The 25,059-nt window shown below is 48.0% G+C and overlaps 2 protein-coding genes across 3 annotated transcripts; both read right to left on the bottom strand.

Annotated features, from left to right (window-relative positions):
* Window positions 1–3,443: 3,443 nt before the first annotated feature.
* On the bottom strand, window positions 3,444–23,817 carry LOC123154315 (probable glutathione S-transferase). 2 transcript variants are annotated; one of them, XM_044573076.1, is made up of 2 exons: window positions 23,454–23,817; window positions 3,444–4,194 (listed from the first exon to the last, which is right to left on the bottom strand). In XM_044573076.1, the coding sequence occupies exons 1-2, from the start codon at window positions 23,723–23,725 to the stop codon at window positions 3,738–3,740; spliced, it is 729 nt and encodes a 242-aa protein (XP_044429011.1). In that variant the 5' UTR covers window positions 23,726–23,817; the 3' UTR covers window positions 3,444–3,737. The 2 variants fall into 2 exon arrangements, with proteins under 2 accessions (XP_044429011.1, XP_044429010.1); XM_044573075.1 differs by lacking the exon at window positions 3,444–4,194 and having other exon boundaries at window positions 22,821–23,817.
* Window positions 17,555–17,999, bottom strand: LOC123154316 (probable glutathione S-transferase). Its single transcript, XM_044573077.1, has one exon. The coding sequence runs from the start codon at window positions 17,911–17,913 to the stop codon at window positions 17,608–17,610; it is 306 nt and encodes a 101-aa protein (XP_044429012.1). The 5' UTR covers window positions 17,914–17,999; the 3' UTR covers window positions 17,555–17,607.
* Window positions 23,818–25,059: the final 1,242 nt, after the last annotated feature.

Below are 25,059 nucleotides of genomic sequence, written 5' to 3'. Positions count from 1 at the left end.
TGGTGATGAGGTGACCAACCGAGTGGCGACGCGCGGAGCGGCCGAGTGGTGATGAGGTGACCAACCGAGTGGCGACGAGCGGAGCAGCCGAGTGGTTATGAGGTGACCAACCGAGTGGCGACGCGCGGGGCGGCCGAGTGGTGATGAGGTGACCAACCGAGTGGCGACGCGCGGAGCGGCCGAGTGGTGATGAGGTGACCAACCGAGTGGCGACGCGCGGCGCGGCCGAGTGGTGATGAGGTCACCAACCGAGTGGCGACGCGCGGAGCGGCCGAGTGGTGATGAGGTGACCAACCGAGTGGCGACGCGCGGAGCGGCCGAGTGGTGATGAGGTGACCAACCGAGTGGCGACGCGCGGGGCGGCCGAGTGGTGATGAGGTGACCAACCGAGTGGCGACGCGTGGAGCGGCCGAGTGGTTATGAGGTGACCAACCTGTGGCGACGCGCGGAGCGGCCGAGTGGTGATGAGGTGACCAACCGAGTGGCGACGCGCGGGGCGGCCGAGTGGTTATGAGATGACCAACCGAGTGGCGACGCGCGGGGCGGCCGAGTGGTTATGAGATGACCAACCGAGTGGCGACGCGCGGGGCGGCCGAGTGGTGATGAGGTGACCAACCGAGTGGCGACGCGCGGGGCGGCCGAGTGGTGATGAGGTGACCAACCGAGTTGTGACGCGCGGGGGCGGCCGAGTGGTGATGAGGTGACCAACCGAGTGGCGACGCGCGGGGCGGCCGAGTGGTGATGAGGTGACCAACCGAGTGGCGACGCGCGGGGCGGCCGAGTGGTGATGAGGTGACCAACCGAGTGGCGACACGCGGGGCGGCCGAGTGGTGATGAGGTGACCAACCGAGTGGCGACGCGCGGGGCGGCCGAGTGGTGATGAGGTGACCAACCGAGTGGCGACGCGCGGGGCGGCCGAGTGGTGATGAGGTGACCAACCGAGTGGCGACGCGCGGGGCGGCCGAGTGGTGATGAGGTGACCAACCGAGTGGCGACGCGCGGGGCGGCCGAGTGGTGATGAGGTGACCAACCGAGTGGCGACGCGCGGGGCGGCCGAGTGGTGATGAGGTGATCAACCGAGTGGCGACGCGCGGAGCGGCCGAGTGGTGATGAGGTGACCAACCGAGTGGCGACGCGCGGGGCGGCCGAGTGGTGATGAGGTGACCAACCGAGTGGCGACGCGCGGAGCGGCCGAGTGGTGATGAGGTGACCAACCGAGTGGCGATGCGCGGGGCGGCCGAGTGGTGATGAGGTGACCAACCGAGTGGCGACGCGCGGAGCGGCCGAGTGGTGATGAGGTGACCAACCGAGTGGCGACGCGCGGGGCGGCCGAGTGGTGATGAGGTGACCAACCGAGTGGCGACGCGCGGAGCGGCCGAGTAGTTATGAGGTGACCAACCTGTGGCGACGCGCGGAGCGGCCGAGTGACGTAGACGCGTCCCGCAGAGTGGCGACGCGCGGAGCGTCCGAATGATGTAGACGCGTAGCCCGGAGTGACGATGCGCGGGGCGTCCTGGTGAAGTAGACCCGTAACGCGGAGTGGCGATGCGCGGGGTGGCCGAGTGTAGTAGACCCGTCCCGCGGAGTGATAATGTATGGGGCCTCCGAGTGAAGTAGAGCCGTCCCGCGGAGTGGCGATGTATGGGGCGTCTGATAGAAGTGGACGCGTTCCGCGAAGTGACGACGCGCGGGGCCTCCGAATGAAGTAGACGGGTTGAATGCAGTGGTCATGGTCGTTGCTGTGGAGGATCGGCCGAGTGGACCCCGTGACCTCACGGCCGAGTGAGCCCTTGCATGTACGCAGAATCTTGCTGAAGCTGGGCGGGGGACGAGAGGTCAACTTGGTGCAGCGCTCGGTCAGTAACGGGGCAATAAATCCCTGTTAATTAGGTGTAATTGTTTGGCTAGCCAACGCATGGAAGGAGTAGCCCACGTCCAGACCATGTACGCAGAATGGTCATTCACTGCATGCAGTTCATTGCTATGCCGTGGGGTTTGCCGGACTTGATCTCGCGGCCCCGGAAGGCATCGAACTCGTCGGGTACGGGACCGTCGGAGGCTCCGGAGAGCAGCTCGGAGACCGTCGAAGTCGCGGTCGTCTCAGGCGTGCCTGATGCGGAGCAGCACGTCGACGAACACGACGACGCCGATGGGCACGGAGTAGCCGACTATGGCGTTCCGGGCCGGGCTGCGATCGCCGGAGTCGCGCGTGTGTGGGGCACTGCGTTTCTATCGCAGGGGCCACCGCACTGCAGCTGACCAGAGGACGAGGCCGTCGAGTGTGAGAGGTTCGAGGATGGCATCGAGGCCGAAGACGACGATCGGCGGACGGCGTCGGTGTCAATGCGTGGAAGCGCGACGTCGGCGTCATAGATGGAGTCGGAGACGACGGGTGGACGGCGCCGACGTTCATGCATGGGGGCGCGACGATGGTGTCGCAGACGAGACCGTAGATGGCAACGCGTGGATGGCGTCGCTTCATCGCCTCGGAGCAGAACCAGCGATCAGAACGGAGCGAGGTGTCCCTTTCGCCGCTTCTTCTCCTTATGATTGATCACGCATGGGTGATGTCTGATCCTACAGGAGGAAAAGATCAACCCATTGTTAGATAATTACTTCAAAGAAGGACTAGATAAAATGGATACTTCCCTGATCCTTTTCTTTGCATGCATGGCGTGATGGCCAGAATTCTAGCAGCCAATCTCTCTCACGATCGTCGTCGATCTGTTGCCAAAAATTGATGAAGAAACCATTTGCACCATGGTTCGACAGACGCCATGCCCCACGGTGGGCGCCAACTATCGTGGTTCTAAGTCTGACAGTAGAATAGGGATAGGATAACGGAGCATGATCTATCGAGATGCATATGGGTGACACAGTGGTTTTAGCGAGTTCGGGCCTCTCACGATGGAGATAACGACCCTACGTCTCGTGCTCCGGAGAGGCTTTGTTTTTATCTGAGTATATATCCGGAGATTACAATGTGTGTGTAAGCGAGGAACGGATCCCCATGCCTGAGCTAAGTCCTGAGACTAATGGTGAAAAGAGAGAGAGATGGAAGAAAAGAGCCCCCCTAGTCTAGTGGTGGGGGGTGGCTTATATAGAGTGTGCCACCTCCTCACCTCCTATGTTACAAAGTGGGGTATGAATTCTATAATGACAGCCCACTATTAAGCCTTCACTATTAGAAAGATGCCGACTGCTTTGCTGCCTGCTGGTCTTCGTATATCCGAGTGAGTCATACGGTCGAGTGGTGAACTGTCATCCGAGTGGATGGTATGTTGCTTGGTCGAGTGGACAGTGTGTCTGTATGAAATTGACCTGGGTCCACATGTTGTGTGGACCCCACGCTTCTTTTTTGCCGCTTTCTCTACATGCCTCATGTGTGTTTTCTTGCACAACTTTGTCACAAGGGTGTACTGATCCATTTTATCCGACACACATTGCATAATGTTCTATTCTTAAGTAGTTGCAATCACTAACTATTTTCTCTAAGCATGGGGCCCTATCACATCAACAATTCATGCATGTCCTTTTCGTAAAAAGAAATCTACCCCCGTGATGAAAGTTTGGCAAACCATGCATGATTATGGTGTAGAACAAAATACATGCTGATTAGTTATTTAGTACTCCGTACATCTAAAAAATACATTGCGTATTTATAGACTGTAGCATAAGCTCTGATGTGGCTGCTGCTTCGCTGTACTGCTGCGACGATCGCGTCACTCACTACCGCTTCACTGCACCGCTGCTGCTGCCTTGACCATGAACGACCTGTACCTCTCCTTGTTTTTGGTGAAGTAGGCGATGAGCTCGTCCCTGTCCGGCAGGGACCGCCTCACCACCTCGTCGGAGGTGTACTCCCTGGCCCACCGGCGAAGAGCAGGGTACTCGCCGTCCTTCATCAGCCGCACCCCGGCGACTTCCTCCAGCACGCCGAGCCAGTGAGCCAGCGTGCATGCGGCGAGGTCGACGAAGCCGAGCGCGTCGCCCCCGAAGAACCGCTTCCCCTCCAGCTGCGCGTCCAGGACCCACAGGCTCTCCTTGGTCTCCCTCGCCAGCCGCGCCTGCTCCTCGCCGTCCGTCCACATCGCCTGCCACAGCGGCTTCAAGCACTTGTTGGCGATGAAGTCAGCCCAGAAGCGGGCCGTGGCGCGCTCGTAGGGGTCCGCCGGAAGGAGCCGGGGCGCCGACCCACTGGTAGAAAAATGGCCTATAGTCCCGGTTTGTAAGGGCCTTTAGTCCCGGTTCCTGAACCGAGACTAAAGTGTCGGTACTAATGCCCCGACCCTTTAGTCCCGGTTCAATCCAGAACCGGGACTGATGGGCCTCCACGTGGGCAGTGCGCAGAGCCCAGTCAAGAGCCTAGCCCAGAGCCTCCACGTGGCCACCAACCGGGACCAATAGACATCCACGCGTCAGCATTTCTGTGGCTGGAGTTTTTGTTTTTTTTGAAAGGGGGTTGGGGGTCTTGGGGGGTTAATTTAGGTGTTTCATATATTGTGTTAGCTAGCTATAATTAATAGAGAGAAGTGTCCTCTCTTACGTCCGTGCTTGGTCGACTCTACGTACTATACATATGTATAGAGAGGACTATACACGCTAGTTAGTAGTAAGCAAACGAAGGAAACAGAAGATCGTCATGAACATATATGCATACAGAGAAAAGTGATATCGACCACCTCTCCTTCTCCGAGAGATTGGTCGAACAACAAGTTCTCGTATATCTATCCGACACTACCGGCTACATATATACAATAATTATCTCTTACAAATATAATCATACGGACTCATGGTCCACATAGTATTCTCCGTCTTCTGCGATCACTTGGTCAAGAAAGAATGCCGCCAATTCCTCTTGAATTGCTCGCATGCGAGCTGGTGCTAGGAGTTCATCCCACTTCCGAAACATCTAATTTGAAGAAGGGGGTCAATACATATATATATATATGAATGAATGAAACTCAATACAAATGATGGTAATAAAATAAAATTGTGAATGTTGTTATTTACGTACTTCATATTGTTCGTGAGAGTACCCGCCCCGCTCACAGGTCGTGTGGCGGATGGACTCGCAGACGTAGTATCCACAGAAATCATTCCCTTGTTCCTGCCACAACCACTTTACAAGAAATAGAGGTCAATCAAACTGATAAGCAAGAATGCTAAATGGTATTGATGAAACTAGGGCTTGAATCACTAGGAGATGTGCGGAACATGGTACTATAGTACTTACTTTCGGGTGTCTAAATTCCAGCTCCTTCGGCAGTCCCGGAACTTTTCTGTTGAATTTTCTCCAAACCCTACCGAACAAAGAAAACAATTACTTGATATCAGGAAATGAACAAAGTTGCTGATATGGTGCATAATGATCGATTTAACTTACTTCTTGAGGATTTCAGTCATGTCTGCATACTCCTGGGGATCTTTTCGTTTAGAGTCCAAGACGGTTACTACTCCCTGCTCAAGCCTAATCTCTAGAAGAATATAGTGAAAACTGCACACGCATGCATAACTCATCAATTACATTACTATAACCTGGACTAATATATAAGGGAAACCGAATATGCACAAGACAGTAACACTCACTTGAAGTTGTAAGGAAAGAGTATTATATCTTTGTTTTCATTTTTTTTGAATGATCGTAGCAAGTTGGCCTCGGTATCTCCGGGACGATGTTCAACCTCAGTTGCATCTATGAGATATGTGTTAACGAACCCAATATCACCGATTTGTCTTTTCTTCAATTCGGCGATCTTCATTCTGCATAATATAGTGAGGATAATTATAAATACATGCAATGAAAGAGATGAGCTATATAGAGAGACTTAATGACATAAGTAGTAGTACTTACAGACAGTAGCAGGTGATCGTTGTTTTATCGAGGGCCAATTGATTGAAAAACTGATAGAACTCCTCAAATGGAATAGGCAACAGTTCAATTCCAACGAGGTCATGCTCCGGTTTAACTCTCGCATACAAAGTACTCCTCCCCCCAGACTCTCTGTAGATTTTAAGTACCAATCATGTAATCTTCGCATCATCGTTGTTAAAGATTTTTCATCTTTGACGAGAGGCTTCCCGTACTCGTATCTGTGTATCTGCACCTCCATGGTATCATAATGTACATCGTCGGGCAGGTAATCGTCAACATTGCCATAACCGGGCACCATCCTCGGATCGACGATGTCGCTAGGCACCTTGAGGGGGGGGGGGGCACGATTGCTTCGCTTGTTCGCCGAGATGGGCAATTTGTTTCCCAGCTGCTCGTCGTTCTTTCAGCCTTTGATCACTGACTGTACTTCCCGACCGCTCCGCTTCGGCCCATGTCTTTGCAATAATGCGCTCATAGTTGCCTTTCGGCGGAGACTTGGGTGGTTTTGCCAGGGCAGCCAGAGTGCGCTTCACTTTCACCGGATCTACCTTCTCCTCCAAAGGTGGATGTCTCTTTGCTTTCAACCCTTGAAACCAGTCATCCACTTCGGTTCGCGCGATCTACGCGTTCTCCTCCGGGGTCCTCTCGTATGGTAACTTCTCTGAAGTCTTCAGAGAAGGACCGAATCTATATGTCCTCCCGCCTCTGGTTGTACTGCTAGACGCCGACCGAGCAGACGGAGCGGTTGTCTTCTTTACTTGCTTACGAGGCAGAGGAGAAGGACTACGACGCGCCGGAGCAGCTGGAGCGGCGGCAGGTCTCTTCCGCCCTTGCTGACGAGGCGGAGAAGGAGGAGGTTGGCTGCTCGGGCGCGTCGGCGCAGGCGAAGAAGGAGGCGGAGTGCCGCCACGTGCCGGAGAAGGAGCCGGCCGAGGGCCCTGATCGTCACTCACCGGAGGAGGAGGCGGTGGAGGAGGCGGAGTGCCCTGACTCGCCGGAGGAGGAGGAGGAGGCGGAGGCGTCCAGTTCGGAAGGTTGATGAGCTCCTTCCGCCATAGGCATGGAGTCTTCAGAGCAAACCCCAGCCGAGTCTCCCCTTCACCGGTAGGGTGGTCAAGCTGGAGGTCCTCAAATCCCTCCGTTATTTCATCCACCATCACCCTAGCATATCCTTCTAGAATCGGCCGGCAGTGAAAAGTTGCGCCAGGTTCAGTAGGATAAACAGACCCAACAACCGCCTTGACCTTCAAATTCATCCATTGCGTCATAAGGTGGCAATTTTGAGACTCCGTGATAGCATCCACGGGATAGCTGGCAGGAGCCGTCAAGGCATGCTCCGGCTGAAGCAGCTCGGTGGAAGCCACGCTGGTTCTGTGTTGAGATGGCGGGGTAGCTTCGGGGGAGGCTTCGGCAGTACGTTTGCTGCGATTTGCTTCTCGTTCCTCTATCGCGTCTACCCTTGCTTGCAGCGCCTGCATTTGGGTCTGCTGCACTTTTTTCCTCCTCTCATGGGATTTGTAACCGCCTGCGTCCAGAAACCCAACCTTCCATGAAATGGAGCCTGGCGTGCCTCGTGTCCGTCCAGGGTGCTCAGGATTCCCGAGGGCCATTGTGAGCTCGTCGTTCTCTCTGTCTGGAAAGAACGTCCCTTCCTGCGCTGCTTCGATATACTTCTTAAGCTTACTGACTGGTATGTCCATTTGATCGTTCGCCCAAATGCACTTCCCTGTTACAGGGTCCAAGGTTCCGCCAGCCTCGAAGAACCAAGTCCGGCAACGGTCTGGCCAGTTAATTGTCTCTGGTTCGATCCCTTTATGAACCAGATCATTCTCAGTCTTGGACCACTTAGGCCGGGCTACGAGGTAGCCACCTGACCCCGTGTGATGGTGAAGCTTCTTCTTCGCAGCATTTTGCTTGTTTGTCGCTGACATCTTCTTACTCTTTTTCGATGTCTTGTGGGCCACAAATGCGGGCCAGTGATCTCTGATCTCTCATATCTGCCCTTGAATTCTGGTGTCTCATTATTTTCGACAAACTTATTCAACTCTTTCTTCTACCTCCTGAATAGTTCTGCCATCCTCTTCAGAGCAAAAGACTTGATTAATTTCTCTTTAACTGGGTTCTCTGGATTATCCTCTGGCGGTAGGGTGAAATTTGACTTCAGCTCAGTCCAAAGATCATTTTTCTGCATATCATTGACATAAGACACCTCAGGGTCTTCTGTAGCCGGCTTAAACCATTGCTGGATGCTTATCGGGATCTTGTCCCTAACCAGAACCCCACACTGAGCAACAAATGCGCTCTTTGTCCTGAGGGGTTCAATCGGTTGGCCGTCGGGCGCGATTGCTATGATCTCAAACTTTTCATCCGAGCTCAACTTTTTCTTCGGGCCTCGTCTCTTTACCGAAGTTGTGCTCGATCCGGAGGGCTAGAAAAAAGAACAAAGACTTAACTAATATATGTACATACCAAAACAATGAATGCATCAATCAGCTAGTCATTACAGGTTTAACTAATATATATACCTGGCCGGACTCGGTTCGGTCACCGGAGCCGTCATCATGGTCTCCTTCTTGCACCGGCATTGGGTCACCGGAGCCGTCCTCATGTTCTTCTTCTTGCACCAGCATTAGGTCACCGTAGCCAGCTTGTTCACCCTCTCCTTCCAGACCATCGGTTTCGTTGAGAAACAACGAGATGGCATCACTTCCTTCTGCGATTATGTCCCTCAATAACGCTTCTTTTGCTTCGTCTAGGGCGGTGTCCATAGTTTCTACAAATATTTACAACATGGCAATTATTATTCAAACATGACAGATGGATATATTAGTGCCAAACGTAGAACTAGCTACCTAATCATAGTAAGCTATCGGGAGGGGGTATATATCGACAACAACGACACTACATCTATGTCCCTCGACGACCCTCGTTCCCGATAAAAAAAAGAGGAAGAAGAAGAAAAAAAGAGGAGAAGAAAGAATAGAGGAGAAGAACTCCTCTATTCTTTCTTCTCCTCTTTTTTTTTTCTTCTTCCTCTTCTTTTTTTATCCTCTTCTTCCTCTCATGTTCGAGAGGATCACCGAGGGGTCGGGAGGTTGCCTAGTGTCAAAGGATTCAACAAAACCATGTCTTCATCATTAGGCGAAAGTAACATGTGCATGATGGTACGAAGCTCTTCAAAGTTGTTCTGGAACGGAGTCCCAGATAGGATAATTCGCTTTTTGGTACAAAGTTCAGCAAGAGCCTTCCGAATATCGCTATTTGGAAGGCCTTTGCTGAAGTTGTACCAAAAGGCGGATTATTCTATCCGGGACTCCATTCCAGAACAACTTTGCAGAACTTCGTACCAACATGCCCTGGTTACTTCCGGCTAATGATGAAGGCATGGATTTCTTCAATACTTTGACACTATGAAACCTCTCTCGACCCCTCGGCGATCCTCGACCCCTCGAACCCTCGACGACCCTGGAACCCTCGACCCCTAGACGACCCTCTTCTTCCTCTCATGTTCGAGAGGATCGCCGAGGGGTCGAGAGGTTGCCTAGTGTCAAAGGATTCAACAAAACCATGTCTTCATCATTAGGCGAAAGTAACATGTGCATGATGGTACGAAGCTCTTCAAAATTGTTCTGGAACAGAGTCCCAGATAGGATAATTCGCTTTTTGGTACAAAGTTCAGCAAGAGCCTTCCGAATATCGCTATTTGGAAGGCCTTTGCTGAACTCGTACCAAAAGGCGGATTATTCTATCCGGGACTCCATTCCAGAACAACTTTGCAGAACTTCGTACCAACATGCCCTGGTTACTTCCGGCTAATGATGAAGGCATGGATTTCTTCAATACTTTGACACTAGGAAACCTCTCTCGACCCCTCGGCGATCCTCGACCCCTCAAACCCTCGAACCCCCGATAAAAATTAAGAAGAAGAAGAAGAAGAAGAAGAAGAAGAAGAAGAAGAAGAAGAAGAAGAAGAAGAAGAAGAAAGAGGAGAAGAAGAAAGGAATAGCTAGAGGAGAAGAAGAACTGACAAAGTCTTCTCCTCTATTCCTTCTTCTTCTCCTCTTTTTTTTCTTCTTCTTCCTCTTTTTTTCCTTTTCTTTTTTTTTCTCCTCTTCTTCCTCTTCTCTTCTTCTCCTTCTTCGGGTAAGCCCTAGTTTCCCGACCCTCAACCGCTCGACGACACTCTCGACATGCCCTCGTTCCCGATAAAAAAAAGAAGAGGAAGAATAAGAATAAAAAGAGGAGAAGAAAGAATAGAGGAGAAGAAGTACTTCTCATCTATTCTTTCTTCTCCTCTTTTTATTCTTCTTCTTCCTCTTCTTTTTTTCCTATTCTTCCTCTCCTCTTCTTCTCCCTCTTCCCCGCCTCTCTCATGAATGTTTGCTGCCCCCCCTCGACCCCTCGATGACCCTCGTTCCCGATAAAAAAAGAAGAGGAAGAAGAAGAAGAAAAAAGAAGAGAAGAAAGAATAGAGGAGAAGAACTTCTTCTCATCTATTCTTTCTTCTCCTATTTTTATTCTTATTCCTCTTCTTCTCCCTCTTCTTCCTCTTATTCTCCCTCTTCTCCCTCTTCTTCTTTTCCTCTTCTTTTTCTTTTTTTTCTTCTTCTTATTTATTTATCCTCTTCTTCCTCTCCTGTTCTTCTCCTTTCTTCCTCTTCTTATTTTCCTTTTTCCTCTCATTCTTTCTCTTCTTCTATTAACAGAAAAAAAATCCTAACTTTTCTAAAAATCTATATTTTGCATACATGAACATATATATACACAGAGAACATACATACATATATACATTTTTATAAAAATGCAAAAAACAAAAAATCTAAAAAAGGGCATATACACGCTCCTTCTTTTCCTTCTTCTTCCTTCTTTTCCTTCTTCCTCCTTCCTCTTTTCTTCTCCAACACAACACTTTTTTTCTTAAATGTTACATATGAACATATAAAGAGCATTATACATCATATACAGAGCATTATATATACATTGAACATACATACATACATACATCTTAACAGAAAAAAATGAAAAATAGGCCGCGATGGTCGGCGACGGCGACGATGGTTGGCGGTGGCGCTTACGGATGGCATGCGGGGATGGCAATGAGAAGGAAAGGGGAGGAGGCAGGGGCTCACAGCGCGGGGAGGGGTCGAGGTCGCCGGCCGGAATCGGTGTGGCGGCGGACGATAGCGACGACGGGCGCGGGGAGGGGTCGGGGCCGGCCTGAGGCAAAGGCGGTGGCGCGTGGGGCAGGGACGGCGTCGGGGCGACGCGGGGCAGCGGTGGCGTCGAGGCGGCGAGGTCGGGGCAGCGGTGGAGCGGGGCGGCGTGGTGAGGCGGACAGCGACGGCGCGGGGTGGTGCACGGCGACGGGGGCGGCGACGACGGCGGTGAGGCGGACGGCGACGACGCGGGGTGGCGCGCGGCGACGGGGACGACGACGACGGCGGCGGCGACGGGCACATGCGACGGGGCAGAGGACGGTGGGGCAGCGGGAGAATGAGGAACTTAATGAAAATTACACAAGTGTTTTCTTATATACTGAGAGCATTGGCCCCGGTTCGTGGCACGACTTGGGACTAATGCCCCCCTTTAGTCCCGGTTGGTGCCACCAACCGGGACCAAGGCCTCTTTTCAGCAGCCCAAAGGGCGGGAAGCGGCGGCCTTTGGTCCCGGTTGGTGGCACCAACCGGGACTAAAGGGGGGCATTAGTCCCGGGTCGTAGCACCAACCGGGACCAATGCCCCCTTTAGTCCCGGTTGGTGCCACCAACCGGGACCAATGACCTTGTGCTGCCCCGCGCCCAAAAGTTTAGTCCCACATCGCTAGCTGAAGGGCGCCGGCACTTGTTTATAAGCGCTGGTGTGCCTCCCCATTCGAGCTCCTCTCTAATGCAGGCTTTCGGGCCTAAACTTGCTACCGCCTGTGGGCCTATTGGGCCTTCTGCGGGCCTGAATCCTGGCCCATGTAGGGTTTCTAGTCGTATTCAGACCGTGGAGGCCCAGTAGGTGGCATTTTTTTGGTTTTTTCTTTTTTATTTCTACATTTTTTTGGTTTTTTATTTTTTTATTTCTACTTAAAACTAAATACTTACAGTTTTTTAGTGATTTCTTTTTGCTTTTAGGTCACAAAAATGATAAACTTTCTGTTAGTGCCATTAGTTTTAAATTTTGAATAGTTTAAATTTGAATTTTTAAAAATTTGTGTGAATCACTAGTTTATGAATAACTTTACTATAAAAATAAATTTTTTTTCTATTTATTTTTTATTTATACTTACAACTAAATACTTATAGTTTTTTAGTGATTTCTTTTTGATTTTAGGTCACAAAAATTATAAACTTTCTGTTAGTGCCATTAGTTTTAAATTTTGAATAGTTTAAATTTGTATTTTTTAAAATTTGTGTGAATCACTAGTTTATGAATAACTTTACTATAAAAATAGAAATTTTTTTTCTTTTTTGCTATTTATTTTTTATTTATACTTACAATTAAATACTTATAGTTTGATTTTAGGTCACAAAAATTATATTCTTTTTGCTATTGAAGAATATTGTAGTTTTATTTTAGTTGATCATAACATAATATTTTAATTGATTGTTTTTATTTTCATAAAAGTTTTGTAGTTCATTCTGTTTGCTATTAATTCATTTTTGAGCTAAATGACTCTGAAATAGGAAAGCATTTAAAAATGAACTCTGAAAAGGTTGAAAGTTGGCATGGTATCATCATTTCACCCACATAGTATGTTCCAGAAAGTAGAGAGGGTTACGACAAAAACTTGATGCACTTCGTGTACAAAATGGACAATCACTTTCGAAGTATCAAAGTTTCGGACAATAACTGCGCCACATCATTGGCTAGGACGAATGGTTGGTCTGTGTACCCAAGATTGTTTAGATCCACTGTTGTCATACCGTACTGTGGGTCTACCTGTACCCCGCCTCCTGACATATTGATCCATTTGCCTCAACACATAAAACCTTGAACCATAAGACATGAAAGCATTTCAAATGAACTCTGAAAAAGTTGAAAGTTGGGATGGTATCATAATTTCACCCACATAGCATGTGCATGTACAAAACGGACAATGGTAGCATGTCCGTCTGTTACAAATTTGGCATGGTATCATCATAATAGTTGCGGGAGAAAGTCTTTACTTTTTCTTCGCTTGTGTCATTTGCTTATTGCGCCGTAACCATGGATAATCTTCATTGTTTATCAGGATGCTTGGGTTAGCCTTGACATTGAAGGGAGGAATTTCATGAAACTTTTCATAATCTTCAGACATGTCTGTCTTGCCGTCCACTCCCAGGATGTCCCTTTTTCCTGAAAGAACTATGTGGAGGTTTGGCTCATCGTATGATGTATTCGCTTCCTTATCTTTTCTTTTTCTCGGTTTGATAGACATGTCCTTCACATAGATAACCTGTGCCACATCATTGGCTAGGACGAACGGTTCGTCAGTGTACCCAGGATTTTTCAGATCCACTGTTGTCATTCCGTACTGTGGGTCTACCTGTACCCCGCCGCCTAACAGATTGATCCATTTGCACTTAAACAAAGGGACCTTAAAATCAGGTCCGTAGTCAAGTTTCCATATGTCCACTATGTAACCATAATATGTATCCTTTCTGCTCTCGGTTGCTGCATCAAAGCGGACACCGCTGTTTTGGTTGGTGCTCTTTTGATCTTGGGCGATCGTGTAAAATGTATTCCCATTTATCTCGTATCCTTTGTAAGTCAATACAGTCAAAGATGGTCCCCTGGACAACAAGTACAACTCATCACAAATAGTGTTGTCACCTCTGAGACGTGTTTCCAATCAACTGCTGAAAGTCCTAATGTGTTCACATGTAATCCAGTCGTCGCACTGCTCCGGGTGTTTGGAGCGCAGACTGTTCTTGTGTTCATCGACATACGGGGTCACCAAGGTAGAGTTCTGTAGAACTGTGTAGTGTGCTTGAGACCAAGAATATCCGTTCCTGCATATTATTGAGTCTCTTCCAAGAGTGCCTTTTCCAGTCAGTCTCCCCTCATACCGCGATTTAAGGAGATCTATCTTGTTAAGGCCAGGAATGAAGTCAACACAAAACCCGATAACATCCTCTGTTTGATGGCCCATGGAGATGCTTCCTTCTGGCCTAGCGCGGTTACGGACATATTTCTTTAGGACTCCCATGAACCTCTCAAAGGGGAACATATTGTGTAGAAATACGGGCCCCAGGATGACAATCTCGTCGACTAGATGAACTAGGACGTGCGTCATGATATTGAAGAAGGATGGTGGGAACGCCAGCTTGAAACTGACAAGACATTGCGCCACATCACTCCTTAGCCTTGGTACGATTTTTGGATCGATCACCTTCTGAGAGATTGCATTGAGGAATGCACATAGCTTCACAATGGCTAATCGGACATTTTCCGGTAGAAGCCCCCTCAATGCAACCGGAAGCAGTTGCGTCATAATCACGTGGCAGTCATGAGACTTTAGGTTCTGAAACTTTTTCTCTGGCATATTTATTATTCCTTTTATATTCGACGAGAAGCCAGTCGTGACCTTCATACCGAGCAGGCATTCAAAGAAGATTTCTTTCTCTTATTTCGTAAGAGCATAGCTGGCAGGACCTTTATACTGCTTCGGAGGCATGCCGTCTTTTTTGTGCAAACGTTGCAGGTCCTCCCGTGCCTCAGGTGTATCTTTTGTCTTCCCATACACGCACAAGAAGCCTAGCAGGTTCACGCAAAGGTTCTTCGTCACGTGCATCACGTCGATTGAGGAGCGGACCTCTAGGTCTTTCCAGTAGGGTAGGTCCCAAAATATAGATTTCTTCTTCCACATGGGTGCGTGTCCCTCAACGTCATTCGGAACAGCTAGTCCATCATGACCCTTTCCAAAGATTACGTTATCATTGACCATAGCAAGCACGTGATCACCGGTGCGCATGGCGGGCTTCTTCTGGTGATCTGCCTCGTCTTTGAAACACTTGCCTTTCTTTCGACATTGATGGTTGGTCGGAAGAAATCGACGATGGCCCAGGTACACATTCTTCCTGCATTTGTCCAAGTATATACTTTCAGTGTCATCTAAACAGTGCGTGCATGCGTGGTATCCTTTGTTTGTCTGTCCTGAAAGGTTACTGAGAGCGAGCCAATCGTTGATGGTCACGAACAGCAACACCTTAAGGTTAAATTCCTCCTGTCTGTGCTCATCCCACGTACGTACACCGTTTCCATTCCAAAGCTGTAAAAGTTCTTCAACTAATGGTCTTAGGTACACATCAATGTTGTTGCCTGGTTGCTTAGGGCCTTGGATGAGAACTGGCATCATAATGAACGTACACTTCATGCACATCCAAGGAGGAAGGTTATACATACATAGAGTCATGAGCCAGGTGCTGTGATTGCTGCTCTGCTCCCCGAAAGGATTAATGCCATCCGCGCTTAAAGCAAACCATACATTCCTTGGATCCTTTGCAAACTCATCCCAGTACTTTCTCTCGATTTTTCTCCACTGCGACCCGTCAGCGGGTGCTCTCAACTTCCCATCTTTTTTTCGGTTCTCACTGTGCCATCGCATCAACTTGGCATGCTCTTCGTTTTTAAACAGACGTTTCAACCGTGGTATTATAGGAGCATACCACATCACCTTCGCAGGAACCTTCTTCCTGGGGGGCTCGCCGTCAACATCACCAGGGTCATCTCGTCTGATCTTATACCGCAATGCACCGCATACCGGGCATGCGTTCAGATCCTTGTATGCACCGCGGTAGAGGATGTAGTCATTAGGGCATGCATGTATCTTCTCCACCTCCAATCCTAGAGGGCATACAACCTTCTTTGCTGCGTATGTACTGTCGGGCAATTCGTTATCCTTTGAAAGCTTCTTCTTCAATATTTTTAGTAGCTTCTCAAATCCTTTGTCAGCCACAGCATTCTCTGCCTTCCACTGCAGCAATTCCAGTACGGTACCGAGCTTTGTGTTGCCATCTTCGCAATTGGGGTATAACCCTTTTTTGTGATCCTCTAACATGTGATCGAACTTCAGCTTCTCCTTTTGACTAATGCATTGCGTCCTTGCATCGACAATGACCCGGCGGAGATCATCATCATCGGGCACATCGTCTGGTTCCTCTTGATCTTCAGCAGCTTCACCCGTGGCAGCATCATTGGGCACATCGTCTGGTTCCTCTTGATCTTCACCAGCTCCCCCCGTTGCAGCATCACCGTATTCAGGGGGCACATAGTTGTCATCGTACTCTTCTTCTTCGCCGTCTTCCATCATAACCCCTATTTTTCCGTGCCTCGTCCAAACATTATAGTGTGGCATGAAACCCTTGTAAAGCAGGTGGGAGTGAAGGATTTTCCGGTTAGAGTAAGACCTCGTATTCCCACATTCAATGCATGGACAACACATAAAACCATTCTACTTGTTTGCCTCAGCCGCATCGAGAAACTTATGCACGCCCTTAATGTACTCGCGGGTGTGTCTGTCACCGTACATCCATTGCCAGTTCATCTGCGTGCATTATATATAATTAAGTGTCCAAATTAATAGAAGTTCATCATCACATTAAAACCAAAATGCATACATAGTTCTCATCTAACAACATATAGCTCTCCAGAGCATCTAATTAATTAAACCATACATTGAAACTATGTAAAACATTTCAATGCGAAAACAAATGCGATCATAATCGCAACCAAGGTAACAATTGATCCAACGGCATAATGATACCAAGGCTCGCTATGAATGGCATATTTTCTAATCTTTCTAATCTTCAAGCGCATTGCATCCAGCTTGATCTTGTGATCATCGACGACATCCGCAACATGCAACTCCAATATCATCTTCTCCTCCTCAACTTTTTTTATTTTTTCCTTCAACAAATTGTTTTCTTCTTCAACTAAATTTAACCTCTCGACAATAGGGTTGGTTGGCATTTCCGATTCACATACATCCTAGATAAATAAAATTTATGTCACGTTGGTCGGCATAATTTTCATGAACAATAAATGAACCAATAGTTATAAAGATAATATACATACCACATCCGAATCATAGACAGGACGAGGGCCGACGGGGGCGGATACCAAAACCATCGCACTATATAAGATGCAATAATAAATGTAAGAAAATGATATAAGTATCTATCTAAACATACAAGTAAGAATATTTTTCCTTTCAGAAAGAAGATAAGAACAAGAGGCTCACCACGGTGGTGTCGGTGATGAGATCGGCGCGGGTGATCGATGGCGGTGAAGACGGGGACGGGGCGTGACGGACCGTTAAATCTAGACAAATCTCGAGGAAAATGGAGCTTGGAGGTCGAGCTTCGAGAGGAGAAAGTTTAAGTAGTGTGGCTCAGGCATTCCATCGAACACCTCATGTGCATAGGAGGTGAGCTAGAGCACCACAAAGCCCTCTCCCCCTCGGCCAGAAAAAACAGAGCACTGTGCTCTGCTCTTGCGCGAGGAGGTATATATAGGCACCTTATTGGTCCCGATTGGTGGCATGAACCGGGACTAAAGGAGAGTCTTTGGTTCCGGTTCAAGCCACCAACCGGACCAATGGTGGTGAGCCAGGAGCGAGGCCCATTGGTCCCGGTTCGTCCCACCAATCGGGACCAAAAGGTCCAGACGAACCGGGACCAATGGCCCACGTGGCCCGGCCGGCCCCCTGGGCTCACGAACCGGGACCAATGCCCACATTGGTCCCGGTTCTAGACTGAACCGGGACTAATGGGCTGACCCGGCCTGGACCAAAGCCCTGTTTTCTACTAGTGACCCGTCGACGTCGTGGAATGCCTCGTCCACGTACTCGACGATGACGAGGGACTCGCAGACGGCGCGGTCGCCGTGGAGGAGGACGGGGACCGACTGGTGAACCGGGTTGTGGGCGAGCAGCAGCTCGCTCTTGTTGGCCAGGTCCTCCACGAGCAGCTCGTATGGCACCCCCTTGAGCGTGAGCGCCACCTCCACCCGGTGCGCGAACGGGCTGCCGAACGCCGTGATGAGCTTCACCGGCGCTGGCTGCTGCGACATCCTGGCTGAGATCAAGTCAAATTGGCTCTCTGGAGAATGGGATGGATCGATCGCCGTAGGTTTTTGTTGTTTCTTGGAGGATGAACTCAAACTGCTCGTGAACTGGGTGTCTGCTGGTTGGTGTATTTATATGGCTGGGGAAGAGCGGTGGTTGTGCATGGTCAGCAATGGCGGGCTGCACGCCTCTTCTCCATGGAAAGGATCTGGCGATATCTTGCCTTGTTCACACCACTTGGACTGACGCCGACATTAGCAAAAGCAGCGACGGGTGGGAGAATGTTACTGATACAGCTCCAGAGAGATAGAAGCAATGCAGCGACGGTTGTACATAGACTGCTTGTATCTATCTACTCTGATTATGCATCATGCATGGCATAAGCAATGACCTCAGCATATATCCATGTTTACAAAATTAAGTTGGGATATAAAAGGAGATGATATGCTACCTCTAGTCATTTAGAGCAACTCTAGCACATTCGTGATTGCCATCCGCCATATGATGTACGGATCGCCATCTGCCATATGATGGAGGGATATGGAAGCCGTCATCCTTATCTTTCATTTTATTTGATTTTCTAGGTTATCTTTTTGAAAAATATAGGGGCAATTTAAGCTCAAACTAGACATACCAAACAAGCAAACACAAGTTTAAATACAATAAATTAATAGAAACTATAACAGTTGCAAAAATCCATATCATTACACATAATTAGTGACTACGAAGGTCACTTAACATTTTGAGAATAAGCAATGCCACTATTCGAGCGGCCTTGCTACCTTGACTACCTACACTACTCGATCAGTGGCCGGCGCCGTCTAGTCGTCGTTGTCGTTGTCCTCCGCACAGTCGTCGTCCCCCTCCTCCTTCTCGAATGAGATATCCTCCGTCCAGGCGTATGGGTCAAAATCATGAGTGGTCGCAGCTCCTCCTCCCCTTGAGCATGAGCGCCACCTCCACGCGTTGTACGAACGGGTTGCCGAACGCCGTGATGAGCTTCACCGGTGTTGGCTACTGCAACATCCTGAATAAGTAAAATTCGTTGTCTTGAGTTCCATTCTCAACTTTTAAATTTCAGAAACTGACATGAGCTCTTGTACACATCATATGAAACCAAGCACATTTCAAATGAGCACATCATAGTAACCAAATCATGTGTATGCATAGTCGGTGGTATTTTTACATTTGAAGGTGATTACAATAGACGATGTTAGTTCGTTACAAAATATAAAGAATTCACATGTCATCAACTCGTTATTAGACCCAACTTGCAAGATGTATATGCAGGGGTATAATTTATACTCTAGAATTTTCTTTAAACTTGCTTATCTAATAATACAATAGAAACCACTATGAAGATATTAGTTAGCCCCTACATTTTAGAGAATTGTACCATGAAATTTAATAAAATTAAAATATATATGAACACGATCACATACGCATCAAGATTTAATAATAAACTATATACTTTATGAAACTATAAACAAACAATTCAAAACACAATTTAATTTAGTAGAACCGCATAATAAGTGATACACGATGTTTAACAAATAACATTATAAGTAATATCTAGCAACATTTATTATGACTTTAACTATTTCATCTAAGTAGCAGAAAATTATACTCTTTCATATTGTAATATTATAAACACACACTTATTAGAGTATAAAAGTTTAGTATAAACATATTTATTTTATGTCACCAGATCAAATAAATATATGCCACAAAATGGCCGCAAGATATTATTAAAAAAATTTATCCAGTTTGTTCATGTGTTACACCTCGTAGGTCCCACAAGCATGCTCACCTGACTATCTTTAGCCCCCTCTTGGGTAAGGTTCAGCCCGTATTTCTTCTCAGCATCCTTCAAGATCCATTGTTGTTCGCGGATCTCATACCTGTATGCAACGTTGCAGTTGTTTAACCACGAGTTGACCAATGGATTCTTCCGCATACACATTTCTCATGAACCTGATGTAGGTAGATATATCATCTCGAGCATTGTCGAGCCGAACAACTTCGGCCAGCATGTAGGCGGCAGAATGAAAAACCAGGTGTATATCAACTGATTTAACCGACATATTAGTGACATTGAAACCGAACAAAGTACCGCGGGTTTCAGAAAAGACATGAAAGCCCAGGTTGATGGCAGATCTGAAATACATGAAAATGATCCGTTATTGAATCACAAAGATGAAGGAAATGGTGATGGATGTATCACTAAAATCAAGCACAGTAATCACACATAAAAGACTATGAGAACATATGAATGACGTTTTCCAGACTACATGAAAATAACCTAATATGGTATCATTCAGAATCCAGAATTTCAGTGTAAATTCAGAATTACAGCTCAACCAAATAGTTGAAATGATTCTTGCGATGGCAGGGACGGGCGATGCCGCTCCTCCCTCACAACCAGTCGATGGAAGACCGCGACGAACCATGGTATGTTTTTTCTTGCAACATCCTCACTGTTGCAAGAACAACGGGATTTCTACAATACCAGTGATGTTGCAAAGCTTGCTTTTGGAGCGCCATATAAAGGTGAAGACAAAAAAATCTACAAAATTAGCTTAGTTGCAAAAACAATTTTGCAACAACACCTCTGTTGCGAAAGTTCTACAACATGAACTCTGCTACAAACACCTCTATTGAAGAACAAAAAATATATTTAATTTAATATCAACGGGCCAAATAAGGCCAAGAGGTGCAAAAGGAGTTGGGCCACAAGGGCCCAACAAGGGAGGCGCCCCCTCCCCCCTTTCCTAAAGGGGGGCCGAATCCTGCTTGGAGGGGGAGTCCTACTCCCCCTCTCTTCTTCGGCGCCCCAAGGGGGCTCTTTCCCCTTGGTGGCAGCCCCCTCTTCCCCCCAATCCCCAAGGGGGCTCTTTCCCCCTTGAGTGGCATAGTGTTTTCCCCCACGTTGCTTTTTTGGTTTTTTTTATTCATTTATGTAACAAATCTGTTGGTTTATAAGTCAAGGGTTTACGTCTTCCTCAAAAAATGAAATGGGGGAGAATCGAACCGCGATTAGTCATGGGGGACAAGGTGAAAGGAATAATTAATGACCAGAGGAGTGGCTTAGCTTGGGGACTGAGGAGAATATATTGTAGGAAATGCGATTGTTGTGGCACCCTCAAATTTTGCAGTGTGCACCCTCACATTTCTGTTTTGATACAAACAAGGACAAAATTTTGACATACTTCACAAAAAGGGTCCCAACATTTTGCAGTGTGCACCCTCATATTTCTGTTTTCATACAAACAAGGCTGATGACATAAATAATTATGAGATATAATTATAGACTGAATTCCTAGGTTTACCCCCTATTTTGATATTTTTGACACTAATTACCTGATTTAGCAAAATTTCATTTGTTTTAGCCCATTTAGCAAAAGTTCTGTGACGATTTACCCTGTTTAAAATTTCGTGAATGTTCAGACAGACAGGTCCAATTGTAAAGTCCAACTGGCATGCCACGTCGATGATTTTTTTTCTGTTTATTTTTCTCTCTCCTGAACCAGTAATCGCGGCTTCTCCGACCGGACCGGCCCGATGAGGTCGCTCGCGTCGCGTCCAACGCATAATGCCCGAGTCGACCATGCTCCTTAATCATGCCCAATCGATTGCATCGCCCGTCCAGGCTTCTGCCCACACGTACCTGTCAGGCTCGCTCAAACTTAGGGTTAGGGATTGTCAGACAGCGGCAGCGGCAGCAGCGCAATTTCATACCTCCGCGAGCGGCGTTGTATGGTTGGCCGCGACATCAATGCAAGAAACGACCCCGTGGAATCCAGCTCCGTCAATCTCACCAACGTCTGGCCGCGAGATCAAGGTAAGAAACGGCCCCATGTAATCTGGCTCCGTCAAGCTTGACGACGTCAGCGTGCGCGCGTCCATTTACATGGCCCCATCAGGTTGTGCTCGGTTGCGGGTCGATGCGGACCGCTGGTCCAACAAATCAGCGAGGTTGGTGAACAGGCAAGCCCTCTCGTCGTACCCCATTCCACATGATTTTGACCATCTCCATCATATATAGCAAATTTGTGTATTATGAAATTTTCCTGACTCATGCATTAGCCGGTGAGGCGTTTGATTCGGACATAATTAAAATGCTTATTAGAAGATTACGTGTATACATATCACTCATCTATAATTGACGTACAATGATTTAAAGTATTTTTTCAACATTTTGAATATTGTCGAAATCCTTTTACTTCTTTGTTTGCGGCGTGCGTGTGATTCGAAGGAAGGCGAGCGATGCGTGCTATGAATATTGGAGGCCAGAGTGGTGCGGCCCAACTTAGGTGTTGTGTGTTGGACGCGAGCTACCTGCTCTGGCAATCATATCGGGCCAGCCCGGTCGAGCGAAGCTGCGAGGACCGGTTCAACATGGAGAAAAATAGATAGGTAAAAACCGTCGATGTGGCATGCTAGGTGGACCTAACAATTGGGACCTGCTCATCAGAACGCTCGCAAAATTTTAAAATGGGTAAATTGTGGCAGAACTTTTGCTAAATGGGGTAAAATGGAAGAAATCCCGTTAAATGAGGTAATTAGTGTAAAAAATGTCAAAATAGAGGGTAAAAAAGGAATTCACTCTAATTATAATGTGATGATAAATTATTTGGCAGCCATGCATGATTTATTGATGTGAAAGGGTTGCATGCGTGGGGAAAATAGTTTGTGGATTGCTTCTTTTTTGCCGCTTTCTCTACATGCCTCATGTGTGTTTTCTTGCACAACTTTGTCACAAGGGTGTACTGATCCATTTTATCCGACACACATTGCATAATGTTCTATTCTTAAGTAGTTGCAATCACTAACTATTTTCTCTAAGCATGGGGCCCTATCACATCAACAATTCATGCATGTCCTTTTCGTAAAAAGAAATCAACCCCCGTGATGAAAGTTTGGCAAACCATGCATGATTATGGTGTAGAACAAAATACATGCTGATTAGTTATTTAGTACTCCGTACATCTAAAAAAATACATTGCGTATTTATAGACTGTAGCATAAGCTCTGATGTGGCTGCTGCTTCGCTGTACTGCTGCGACGATCGCGTCACTCACTACCGCTTCACTGCACCGCTGCTGCTGCCTTGACCATGAACGACCTGTACCTCTCCTTGTTTTTGGTGAAGTAGGCGATGAGCTCGTCCCTGTCCGGCAGGGACCGCCTCACCACCTCGTCGGAGGTGTACTCCCTGGCCCACCGGCGAAGAGCAGGGTACTCGCCGTCCTTCATCAGCCGCACCCCGGCGACTTCCTCCAGCACGCCGAGCCAGTGAGCCAGCGTGCATGCGGCGAGGTCGACGAAGCCGAGCGCGTCGCCCCCGAAGAACCGCTTCCCCTCCAGCTGCGCGTCCAGGACCCACAGGCTCTCCTTGGTCTCCCTCGCCAGCCGCGCCTGCTCCTCGCCGTCCGTCCACATCGCCTGCCACAGCGGCTTCAAGCACTTGTTGGCGATGAAGTCAGCCCAGAAGCGGGCCGTGGCGCGCTCGTAGGGGTCCGCCGGAAGGAGCCGGGGCGCCGACCCGTCGCCGTCGTCGTGGAAGGCCTCGTCGACGTACTCGACGATGACGAGGGACTCGCAGATGGCGCGGTCGCCGTGGAGGAGGACGGGCACGGACTGGTGGACGGGGTTGTGGGCGAGCAGCAGCTCGCTCTTGTTGGTCAGGTCCTCCACGAGCAGCTCGTATGCCACCCCCTTGAGCGTGAGCGCCACCTCCACGCGGTGCGCGAACGGGCTGCCGAACGCCGTGATGAGCCTCACCGGCGCCGGGCCCTGTGCTGGCTGCTGCGACATCCTGAAGACCTGAACAAGTAAAATTCGCTCTCTCGAGAATGAGATAGACCGATCGCCGTAGGTGCTCAAACTGCTCTTCTCGTTGATCGTCAACTGAGTGGTCTCTGGGTTAGCTGCTAGCTGGTGTATTTATATGGGCGAGGAAGGGTGGTGGTTGCGCATGGTCAGAGATGGCGGGCTGCACGCTGCCTCTTCTACAAGGAAAGGATCCGTCGACATCTTATCCTTTTCACACCACCTGGACTGACGCTGCTGAGATTTTAAACGAAAGCAACGACACGGATGTTGATCAGCCAAGAGGTTTAGTCAGTCAGAAGTAGCTGCTGGTGTGTGTTGGATGGGTCAAGTGAGAACTTGAGAAGCTTCGTGAGAGATGCGAGAATATTGTACGCGTGCTGTACGATCGACTGGTACAGCTCAAGTGAGATAGAAGCAATGCAGCATTTGATTTACGTAAGCTATGATGAGATCGATAAGATGAGCTGGTGAGGCGGATAACCGATAACGTAATATAGTACAGTAGTAAACTGCATGTATCTATCCATGATGCGTGTCATAAGCAATGACTTCATCATTATATGCAGCGGGCTTGTTAGATCTGAATCGACTGAGATTTAGCAAAGTCTCGGTCACATGCTCAGTCGTCCGACCGATACAGCTTTATGATTCGTGCAACATCAAAGTACTCTTTATTGCAAGATGCTCATTATATTATCTTTTACAAGAGTATCAACAATTTCTACAGGTGGATCTTCCATCCACTTCCATGCACCTTATTTCTAGCTAGTTTGACTAAATCATGGGAAGCACAATTAGTCTCTTTAGGAGCATGCTAAAAAATAATAGGCGGAAAATCACACGCAAGGTGATATATATCATCAAAACTGCCGCCGATAGATCGAAAAAGCGACCTCCATTCAGATTATTCGATATGCATTAAACAACTTCAGATTCATAATATTCAATCTAACACAAAAAACTTCACAAAGTGCCCCAAAATTTCTATCGAAGAAAGTAGAACGAAAACGTGCATCAATCCCTATGCATAGATTACCCCAATGTCACGATAATCCGTAAGTTGAATTCCAAAACATATATCAAGTGAATCAATAGAACACCCCATTACCATCATGTGTATCCACATGCAAGACATACATCAAGTGTTCTCAAATTCAAAACTTATTCAATCCGATAATAGTGATATCTCAGAGGTAAAAACTCAATTCATCATCACAACTACATTAACAAAGCTCACGATACATCAAGATCGTGCCAAATCAAGAACATGGGAGAGAGAGAGAGATATTAAACACATAGCTACTGGTACATACCCT

This window comes from Triticum aestivum, chromosome 7A, assembly GCF_018294505.1.
Source record: "Triticum aestivum cultivar Chinese Spring chromosome 7A, IWGSC CS RefSeq v2.1, whole genome shotgun sequence".
Classification (NCBI taxonomy): domain Eukaryota; kingdom Viridiplantae; phylum Streptophyta; class Magnoliopsida; order Poales; family Poaceae; genus Triticum; species Triticum aestivum.
This window is presented reverse-complemented; position numbering and strand designations above follow the sequence as displayed.